The sequence below is a fragment of the Lipotes vexillifer genome, unplaced genomic scaffold, assembly GCF_000442215.2.
Source record: "Lipotes vexillifer unplaced genomic scaffold, Lipotes_vexillifer_v1.1 scaffold498, whole genome shotgun sequence".
Taxonomy (NCBI): domain Eukaryota; kingdom Metazoa; phylum Chordata; class Mammalia; order Artiodactyla; family Lipotidae; genus Lipotes; species Lipotes vexillifer.
In genome coordinates, this window is record NW_006793744.1 from 1126737 (window position 1) to 1137969 (window position 11233).

At 43.9% G+C, this 11233-nt stretch overlaps 1 protein-coding gene across 1 annotated transcript in view; it reads left to right on the top strand.

Moving 5' to 3' along the window:
- Positions 1 to 11233, top strand: part of FHDC1 (FH2 domain containing 1) — a 34274-nt gene that overhangs the window by 11778 nt on the left and 11263 nt on the right. Inside the window, 5 exon segments of the mRNA XM_007466714.1 lie at positions 1 to 53; positions 6138 to 6223; positions 6316 to 6416; positions 9159 to 9229; positions 9330 to 9437. The exon segment at positions 1 to 53 is cut by the window's left edge and continues 10 nt beyond it. Coding sequence (XP_007466776.1) covers positions 1 to 53; positions 6138 to 6223; positions 6316 to 6416; positions 9159 to 9229; positions 9330 to 9437 — 419 coding nt within the window.

The following is an 11233-nucleotide window of genomic DNA, read 5'->3' on the forward strand; positions in this document are numbered from 1 at the left end:
ATGTATCAGAGACATTACGTGAATTTCTTAAGCTTTTGCCAGAGTCAGAGGAGGTAAGGAATCTGGGGTGTGAGTTTTAAATGTTAGGAGTGATAATAAAAGCTTAATATTTTTAGGAATGTCAGAACTCACATGGGAAGGGCACTCTCCTACCCAGAGCCAGAGTTTTCTCGCCTAACAATTAAAAGTTACCCAGTAGGAAGAGTATGGGTTACCGAGTTGGAGAACCTAGGCTTAAATTGGCGCTGTTCCCTTAATTGAGAAAGTTGGGCAAGTTTTCATAAATCCTGTGAACTTTAGTTTCCTCACCTGTAAAATGAGGATAATGATGCTTACCTCACCGGATTGTTAATGATTAAGCCCTAGTTATGCATCTAACATGGTACGTGGCACATGGGAGCTCAATAAATGTTAGTTCCCTTTTCTGTCATCTAAGGATGATCTTTGCCTAGGGTGTACCTGGGGTTGTTTCATAATACATATACTTTAAAGAAAAAAAAAACAACCACTTTTTTTTTTTTTTTCTGTATGCGGGCCTCTCACTGTGTGGCCTCTCCCATTGAGGAGCACAGGCTCCGGACATGCAGGCTTAGTGGCTATGGCTCACGGGCCCAGCCGCTCCGTGGCATGTGGGATCTTCCCGGACCGGGGCACGAACCCGTGTCCCCTGCATCGGCAGGCAGACTCTCAACCACCGCGCCACCAGGGAAGCCCAAAACAACCACTTTTGAATAAAGATGCTCTAAAAACTGGAGAGATAGGTAAATTGTTAATAAATGTTGTCTATATAATTGATTAAAAGGTGGGGATTGCTATGATAGCAATATAGTACCACAATATAAATAAAGTATTGATTTTTTTTGGACTGAATTAACTGAATTTATGAATGATTAGGAGCTTGATAGGATAAAAAAGAGAAAAACAGTTTTGTAAAACCTTTCAAAATTGTGATATTGTCTATTTCTGAAGAAGTGACCCTTTAAAAGTTTCAATAAGAAGTTACACAAATACGTTTGCTTGTAAACATTTAAATAATACTGAGCCTTATAAAGTAAAAAGTGTAAGTTATCCTTTTACACATATTGCTGACTCCTCCCTCCCCGATCTCTCTCCACTTCCTAGACATAATTTATGGAGCATGACTTTAGTGCCATTAATAACAACAAGAGAAATGTATTTGTGCTTTTCCTTTTCTATCAGTGATAAACTCACAATGCCAAACTGAGGGTCTTCGGGGGTAACTGGATATTTATGTATTCTGAGCTGCTCTCTCCACCTCGGGTTTTCTGTTTGCAAATCAATTATAATTTACCAAAGCCAAGATTAATTAATGGCATTTGTTAATGTTAGTAAAGCGTCTTAAAGAGTTGAGGGAAAGGTACATTAGATCAAAATTTACCCTGGATCCTATATACTGAACACTCCTTAATCTTTTATGTAAAGAATGGGCATTCCAAAATGTATTTTTTAAATTGAAGTGTAGTTGATTTACAGTATTGTGTTAGTTTCAGGTGTACTTAAGATCTTTTATTAGGATGGATAGTGTTTAATGAATTGAGTTTTCAAAAAGGTTTAGTTGCTCTGGAAATCTTCTCCCCGCTTGGGCATTTTTCATGCTTCCTCCTTAGGACTGCTCTGGTACACAGTCCTAACGGAGCTCTGAATTTCCAACTAAATGCGAGTTGGGCATGAGGGAGGCTGCCAGCTTCATGCCATGAAGAGGCAGAAGGTTAAATGCGGTTTCCTTAATACCTTCCTTCCTAATTTAACAATCAGAGGCGATTAAAAAATAAATTTAAAAAATTTAAAAATGCAAAGCCTGTGGAAGGCTAAGGGATCTTTCAAAGAAGCAGCTTAGCTGTCGAACCTCACGTGTTTTAAAGAACTCTGTTTCTTGCGTTGTCTGTGGGATATAATTCAGAGGAAAGAGGCTGTTAAGAGCATGATGACTAAAACCCACCCCAGCGCTGCCCTGAGATTCCGAGGCACTCTCTCACCCCCAGATGATTAGCTGAGCCCGGAGACAAGACGCCCGGGGTCCTGCACTGCCTTCCCAGCCGCTGGGCCAGGCCCTCCCCCTCCCCCTGCAGGGTCACTGGAGTGACGGGGTCTGAGTATCTGACTAGCTGTCACACTCCTGCTTGTTTACATTACCGGCTCAGCACATCCTCGGGCTCCTCTGGAAGCTTCCTTCAGCAGGTGCACCCTGACAGTCCTCAGGGCTGCTTGGCACCCTCCCCAGACCAGTGGAGGGAGCCACCTCCTGACCGCTGCCGCTGCAAGGACAGACTGGCAGTGCTGGGTGGCCCGGCCCCACCCGGACGCAGGACCTACCCTGCAGTCCTGGGTAGAGGGCAGAGGATGGAGAAGAGGCCAAGGACGAGGCATGGCCAACTGAGAGAGGGTTAGGAGTGTGGCAGAAAAATGCTAATAAACGCATCGCTGTGCATCACTGTGGGGTAACGTCTTGTGCTCATTCTTAGCACGAGGATGGGCGACACGTTGATCGAGTGCCGCATGTTCCAGGCCCGGGACGGGGCCAGAGGCGATCAAGTGCTCAGCCCAGTGCCTGGCACACAGAAGGTCAATAAATCACACCCATGGTGTGTGTGTGTGTGTGTGTGTGTGTGTGTGTGTGTGTGTGTTTCATTTAATCCTCACAGTGACATTGTAAGCTATTCGTCATTTAACAGATTAGAAAACTGGGGCCCACACAGGTTAGATAGAGCTTGTCTAGTGCCATGTGACTAATGGGCTGTCGAGGGCGGTGGGTTTGACCTGGTTTGTCTGACCCCAGAGCAGTTCCTTGGGCCGCACTCCACCACCGCCCACTGAGGAAGGAAGGGCAAAGGTTTCCCAAACCCCACCTTACTTCAGGCCGGCCTTGCATCACCTCCGCTCTCACGAAGTACTGGTGTGAGTGTCACTCATAATATGTCACCTTGTCAGCACACTGAACTGATGAACGGAAACGGCCCAGCTGCCAGGCTAACCCCAGGTTAATTTGTTTCCAGACGTTCTCTGCCCTTCACCGCAAAACTTTTATCTGGCACGTTTTTTGTCTTGCCTCAAATTCATGATTAAAACTCGCAGAGGGAGAAGGTAGACTCAGAAATAAAAGCATGCTCCCTGTCTGGGCCCTGAGAGGTGGCTTGAGAAGGAGCCCTTCTCTCTGTTGGCTCTGGTACCCTACCACCACAGTCAGCATCAGGGATGCAGGGCTGGAGGTGGAACTGCTGTCTGTGGCAGCAAGTTGAGTCGCCTCCCCTGATATTTTTATCACCTCATTCTTACCTTGTTCGTTTACTCTCTGTTCCTGGGAGGAGGAAGCCCCAGTGTCTTCTGTTGGGTGGGTCTGCTGGTGGGAAACCCTGCTGTTTCAAGGCCATGTGAGTGGAATTAGAGGGGATGAAGGAGGCCTGCCCTTCGGAATGCGTGAGTCTTAAGGAGCACGCTGTTTGCTGTTAGGGCAGAAACCAGGCACAGCCGGGTCGTAATGAGAGTCCCTTGGCTCAGCCAAGAAAATGATGCCTAACAACGTTTGCTAAATGCTTTTTGATGATGATGAGAATGCAGAATAATTATAGGGTCTGTCCACCCTCTTTTACCTTCCTCTCTGTTCTGAAGGCACAGTAATCCCTCTTAGTGAACATAAATCTCATTTTGGAATGGAATTAAGAACTGTATACATGGCATTTAAATCAAATACTATCTTTAGTATCACCATTCTCTTGAACTCCATAAGCATTTTTCACTCATTATGTAAGTGAAGGCGATTAATCATTGTTCATTTACAGTTCAGCACATGTTTAATAGAAATATCTACCAAGTGTACTTAGCATGACCTGTTCTTGTGCTTCAGACAGGAAACCGTGCTGTGATTCTCAGAAGTTTTGCCCATGCTACATATGTGGTCTTACATAAAGGCACAGCCCCGCTCTGCCCCTGCCCATGTATGGTGAATCATTAGAGTCTAGCTCAGGAGGGACCAGAATTCATCCTGTGGCTTTCTCAGTTCAGAAACTAGGCACTAGTTTGGGTTTAGCTAATGCAGAAGTTCCATCTGCCCTTAAATTTAGTAAGGTTGAAAATGGAAAATTCAATTTGGGGCACTAAAGGTAGGGGAAATAATGCAATTCTGTAAATGGCTATTTTCTGCCCACTGTGGGGAAAAATGTAGTCTTAAGGCCCAGACTTAATACCAGGGTGTCTGGGGTGTGCATCTGCACTGTTACATTTTGATGCAGATATTTCAGTTTGTGCATCTTTGCAAATACCCCTCCTCTGTGTTTTTGAAGTGTTATTTCCTTTTTTTTTTTTTTTTTTTTTTTTTTTTAGTTCTATCTTTAATTTTTTGAGGAATCTCCATACTGTTTTCCATAGCGGTTGCACCAATTTACATTCCCACCAACAGTGGAGGAGGGTTCCCTTTTCTCCACACCATTTCCAACACTTGTTACTTGTGTTTTTGTTATCAGCTATTCTTTTTGAGGTTTTTTTTCTTTTTTTTTTTTTTTTTTTTTTTGCGGTACGCAGGCCTCTCACTGTTGTGGCCTCGCCCGTTGCGGAGCACAGACCCCGGACGCACAGGCTCAGCGGCCATGGCTCACGGGCCCAGCCGCTTCGCGGCATGTCGGATCCTCCCGGACCGGGCCACGAACCCGTGTCCCCTGCGTTGGCAGGCGGACTCTCAACCACTACACCACTAGGGAAGCCCTATTTCCTATTTTTCAAGAGGTTTAAAATTTAGGTTATTTTTATGGGCACCTAACATAATCCAGGGGGTGGAAGAGAAAAAGCTTTATAAAACATAACAAAGTGGTAAGTGCTTACTGGGAACAGTTAGCTTCAAAGACAGGCTATGAGCTTTACTCTAGAAGTCTTTTTTTTAAATTGAAGTATAGTGTGTGTGTGTGTGTGTGTGTGTGTGTGTGTGTGTGTATGTATGTATTTATTTATTTTCAGATTCTTTTTTATAGGTTACTACAAACTCTAGCAGTCTTAGGTGCTCCTGACCATAAAGTGTTGTTGGAAGACTCTCCATTACAGTAGACAGAGATGTGTTTTTTGGGTTGGTCCTGTTTTCTCTGTGGGGAAGGCATACCTTGCTCTCTGATGCAGTTTGAGAACTTTCTCTTTGTCTGCATCCCTACTTGCTTAGCTGTTTGGCTACATTCCTATGTTGGAACTCTTTTTTTTTTTTCTTTACTACAGTTGAAGGAATATTTGTGTGTTTAATAACTTTTAGTATAACTTTTTACAGGAGTAGTACATGCTTATTGTGGACATTTTAGGAAATAAAAATGAACAGCAGATGAAAATGATAATGACTGTGGTGACTGCATCACCTAGTGTAGACGTCTGGTTTGTCTTGTTCTGTGTCTGTAGTGTGTGCGTGGAGGGTCGGGGCATAGTAGACACTTCTTTTCTTAATTTACAGAAGTAGGATCCACTGTACACACTCTTTGTGTTACCTGATTTTTTTTCACAGGGGGAAATCTTGACACTGATCTTTCAATTGTTTAAGCCGTTTTCCTCTTTATCTTCCTGCTGGAGAGCCAGTGTGTACTCACCTCAACATCCAGTGATCCTTTCCTATAAAGCTACTAGATGTGAAGGAGGACTTGACCTCAGAAAGCAGATCTGTGTTAGACACCCTCCCCCAGTCTAAGTATCTTATATGCAAAATACTCAAAATAATAAGATTTTTTTCCTTTATGACTCAAAGGCTCTGCTATAGTGACTATCCAGTCTCTTCTTTCTTCTTCCAAACAGTGGTCTCCCTTCCAGATTATAACTTAACAGAACGTTTTCATCCTTGGAACTGATCCTTTCCCTCTAGTAACCTCTCTGAGGATTCCGGTGGCTCCAGCTTTCTGGTTCATGTGGGATTGTTTATGCCCACATAAGTGACACAGCTCTCCTCTCCCTAATTTGCTCGTTCGGGTTTTTTTCTTTTAAACAACAAAGTAGTAGCTGTGATGATTCCCTTTTCTTAGGCTGACATTTTTATTAATTTGAATTTAGCACTGATATCCTTATTTTCCTAAAGGAATTCTAAGATGAAATTTAAAGTGATGTTCCATTTTAATCATTTGTCCTTTTTTTCTTGACCCCCTTTTCCGTCTGTCTTTTAGATAAAGAAACTAAAGGCATTTAGTGGAGACGTGGCCAAGCTGTCCCTAGCAGACTCCTTTCTGCACTGCTTAATTCAGGTGCCAAAGTAAGGATCACCCATCACTGTTCTTTGCAGAGTAAGGTTTTAAAATCAACAACGTCAAATTCTACACTGCAGCTGTACCTTTTGTTTTTCAGCTGTTCACTGCGGATTGAAGCCATGGTGCTAAAGAAAGAATTTTTGCCCTCTTGTTCTTCTCTATACACAGATATAACCATTCTAAGAACCGCTACAAAAGGTGAGTAAATACATGATGCTTCGTGTAATTTGATTTGATTAATTTTGGTAGCAGTTTATTTTTTAAAAACTGTTCAATTGAAAACTGAGATATGGAAAGTTCCATTTCTGATATGCTCTAAAAAGGGAAATGAGATGTTACCAGGGATGGTATTTAAAGTTTATTTCCATTTACTTTTCTGCCTCCCCCGGTTAATTAATTAATTGACCAACCAATCAGTTAATTAGCATATTATCCTGTAAAAGAAGGTTGCTTTCATCTCAAGCTTAGGAGTAAACCTTGTTGGTTGCAGCTTGCTTTTGTTCCTCTCCTAGATTAGCTTTCTGTGTATGTGTGTGGTGTGTGTATGGTGTGTGTTTAGTGTGTGTGGTGTGTGTTTTGTGTGTGGTGTGTATAGTAGTGTGTGTATGGTATGTCCTTAGTGTGTGTATGGTGTGTGTGTATGGTGTGTGTTTTGTGTGTGGTGTGTGTGCAGTGTGTATGGTGTGCATTTAGTGCATGTGGTGTGTGCGTAGTGTATATATGGTTGATGTTTTGTGTCTATGTTGTAGTATGTGGTGTGTATGTGGTGTGTGTGTGTGTACTATGGTGTGTGTGTAGTATGGTGTGTGTATGTGTGTGTGTGTGTGTAGTATGTGGTGTATGTGTAGTTGTGTGTCTGGTGTGTGCATAGTATGTGGTGTGTGTATAGTTGTGTGTGTATTGGTGTGTGTAGTATGTGGTGCATGTGTAGTGTGGTATGTGGTGTGTCTTTGTGTGTAGTGTGTGGTGTGTGTCTGGTGTGTGTGTAGTATGTGGTGTGTGTGTAGTTGTGTGTGTAGTATGTGGTGCATGTGTAGTGTGTGTAGTATGTGGTGCAGGTGTAGTTGTGTGGTATGCAGTGTGTGTGTATGTGGTGTGTGTGTGGTGTGGTGTATTATATGGTGTGGGTGTGTGTAGTATGTGGTGCATGTGTAGTTGTGTGTAGCATGTGGTGTGTGTGTAGTTGTGTGTGTCTTGTGTGTGTGTGGTATGTGGGTGTCTGTGTGTGTAGTATGTGGTGTGAGTGTAGTTGCATGTGGTGTGTGTAGTATGTGGTGTGTGTGTAGTTGTGTGTGTGTGGTGTGTGTGGTTGTGTCTGGTGTGTGTAGTGTGTGGTGTGTGTGTGCATGGTGGCTCGTGCTCACAGCCTGGGCCCGGGGCCAGCTGCCTGTCTCCTCCAGCGCTCTGGCCTCTGTTGGCGCCTGGGACCCTGCTCTTCCGGAAGCATCCCTCCTTCCGTCCTGACTCCTCCCCAGGCATCTCCTGTTCTTCTACCAGCTTTCCTGATGTTTCTGCTCCAGTGGTGTCTTCTCCCACCCGCGTCCCCTCCAGACTCTAACACCTGGTGGGCTCATTACATTTGAGAGTGAACAACTTGGTAATTTTTGCTCACCCCTTGGATAGCCTCCTCTGGTTGCTCTAGTGTCTCATTCCATAGGGTTGGGAGCTTGCTTTCTGGCACGTACGGCACCGAGAATGCCGGCTCCAAGGCAAAGTCTCCGGTGCTCCCTGGCACTCACAGTTTCCAGCATTCATCAGCTGGGTTCTCCAGCCTGATTTCCTCCTGGTCACTTTCTGGGTTCCTAGTTATTGTGGTAGAATGTTTATTCCAATTTGGTTTTCTTGTTTAGTTGCTCTGACTTGTACTAAGTTTTTCTCTTCAGCTCATCATATTTTCTTCATTTTAGAGAAGAGACTAAGAATTATGAAGAATTTTCCTCTTTCAATATAGAGGCCTTTTAAAATTTCTTCCTGTGTCAAGCCTAAAGCAGCAATTTGGAAAGTATTGTCTCTCCTGTTCAAGTAGAGATGGGAAAATATGTTTCATATTGAGTGATGCAAATTTGTGGGCACGGTAGAAACGTTTCTTATCTGGTTACTCTTCAAAACCTGGCCTTCTTAGATAACACAGTACAGGCAGTGATCCAAGTGTAATTTTTTGAAAGTAATACCAGACTTAATGGAGAATATTAACTTAACAATATCATAGGTGACATTTTATTACCTATATACACAGTAATTTTAAAAATTAAATTTTCTTTTTAGCTTTTCAAATACATTAGCAATTTTTAATATTGTTTCTTTGCATAGGTGTGTGTACAAAAGACTTCGTGTTTAACAAACTAGTTTACCAACATATGACAATGATAAGTTCCTTGTTAAACCTTTAAGCCAATCCAAATGAAATGTAGAGTTTTGAATAAAATGGAAAGATTCTCTGAGTACCTGCCGCTAAGGGCTGGAGCTTTGCAAGTTATTTACCTGTCATCCCAGCCTGTTTATTTTTTATCTCCTCATAGCTCATCAGCTAAGCAAAGTGCTGCACACTATTCGTTTTCATAGTCCGTAAATATAGTCTCAAAGGATATAAAGGAAACCATAAAGAAATAACTGCTGAGAGATTATTCCTGTAACACAGTGTACTGCTTTTCTTAAGGCTTTTGTATTTTCCACTCCTTGAAAATTTTCATTATCAAAGTATGTGTGATACTTAAGTGTCATACATATTTGATTCCCAGTTGAACACTAGAATGTGCATCACCAGTAGCCAGTGGTACATTAGATATACCATGCAGTGTGCTACTTTGTTTGTTTCAGGCTTTTATACAGTTTAGGGTCAGAGCTTGCTTCAGACACACTTGAACTTGGATGTGGTAGCTGTCTCGTGTGTGTTTAAGCTGAAGCCTTCTCTAAGGTACCGTGGTATGTTCTTTCTGACAGAGCTGATGTCATGTGAGGAATTACATTCGATATTACACTTGGTGCTGCAAGCAGGGAATATCATGAATGCAGTAAGTGAAGTTCAAAAAAAATTTTTAATGTTGTATTTCCAACTTTATTTGTCTGTCTAAAGGTGTATGTATATTTTTTCTTTTGATTTGTCTTCTTTAGGGAGGGTATGCTGGCAATGCAGTAGGATTTAAACTATCTTCTTTGCTCAAATTGGCAGACACAAAAGCAAATAAACCTGGGATGAATCTCCTGCACTTTGTTGCACAGGTATGTGGAAGTGATTGATACAGAGAGAGAATGTACGTTACCCACCCCCGCCCCCAAGGCAGTGAAGTTTTTCAGAGGTGTAAGGTGGCATCAGAGTCAGGAAAGGGCACTGTAGGTGGCAAGAAGGTTCTATTTGCAGATTCCTGAGTTGGGCTGCACCTGGGGTTACAGGCCTGGAGGGAAGTGGAGGGGCCGGGGGTGAGGCAGAGTGGTTGCTGGGGAATCTGGACTTCATGCTTTAGCCATGGGGAGCCAACAGAAGTTTATACACAGCACCATGGCCTGACCAGGTATGTTTTTGTTGCTAGGGAAGTGAGGCAATGTGGAGGGTGGGTTAGAGTGGAGAGAGAATAGAAATAGGGGTACCTCTTGGTGGAAGTTGGCGCTCATTGTTTGGAGAGAGTTGAGAATCAGAGTAATGGCCACAGGGGTGGAGAGCAGGGGCCTGGGTGTTGAAACATTTCTGAGTTGACCTGACTAGATTTTTGACCCGTTGTGTGTAAAGAGTGGAAGAGTCAGAGCAATAAGGGGATCACTTGCATATTTTCTCTGTGAACTGGGGGTTACAGGGCCTTGCCGTTCACACAGGGTTTGGGGTCTGAACCCTGTCCATCAGTTGCATTTTTGACTGGGTCTATGTGACACCCCAGTAACTAGTTATAAAGTCAGAGATCAGCCAAGGACAGTTCTCTCTTTGTTGTTAAATGATCTCAAATAGCGAATTGTGCTGGTTTGTTTTTCCCATTGAATTGTTTTGACAGCGGTCACATAGATATGGCTTCACCTGGGAGGAAAGCTGTGTTGCAGCCTTGTTTCAAGCATGAGTTTCAGAATAGAACCGAGAGATTTTTTTTTTCAATCTATTTATCCCATTCATTTCATCCTTGACTGCGTTGGGTCTTCACTGCTGCGCGCAGGCCCTCTCCAGTTGCAGCGAGCGGGGGCCACTTCTCGCCGCGGTGCGCGGGCCTCCCACTGCGGCGGCCCCTCTCGCTGTGGAGCACGGGCTGTAGGCGCGTGGGCCTCAGCAGTCACGGCACGCGGGCTCAGCAGCCGTGGCCCTCAGGCTCCAGAGTGCAGGCTCATCAGTTGTGGCTCATGGGCCCAGTTGCTCCACGGCATGTGGGATCCTCCCGGACCAGGGCCCGAACCTGCATCCCCCGCATTGGCAGGCGGACTCTCAACCACTGCGCCACCAGAGAAGCCCAAACGGGGAGACTTTGACTTGTCCTTTATTAGCTGTACTTCCTCAGACAAGTTACTTAAGCCTTAAGTTCCTCAATTTCTCCATCTAATGATGGGGGGTAGTGATACCTCAAAACTAGGTAATTGAGAGGGTGGAGGGAGATAAGTCCAGAACGTGCTTATTAGCTCAGTGTTCTGAATATGGTAAGCTCTCCATAAACAATACACACTATTATGACTGTATTCTTCAGAAGACAGACGGCACATTGAACTTGGCACTAATTTGTGTCAGTTTTCAGGGCATTGAAACCAGAAAATGTGTTCCGCATCCCGTGTGGCTTGCAGCATCTCCTGGCTGCCCTTTTAGATCCCCATATCCAGGTGCTTTGTGTAGCTTGGTCCCTGCCCACGTGGGGAAGTTTCCTGAGTTGGTAACTGCCCCCTTCAGACCTGCCTTCTTTGTACCCTCTGAACAGATGAAGGATCCAAACACCCCCATGGCCTGTGCACCTTCTGATTAAACTCAGTTTGCAAACTGGTCTAAGAGCTGCAAGTAGCTCAGTCAAGTAGAGGCATACTCACAGGTATGGGTGGTATTTCAGCAGGGTATA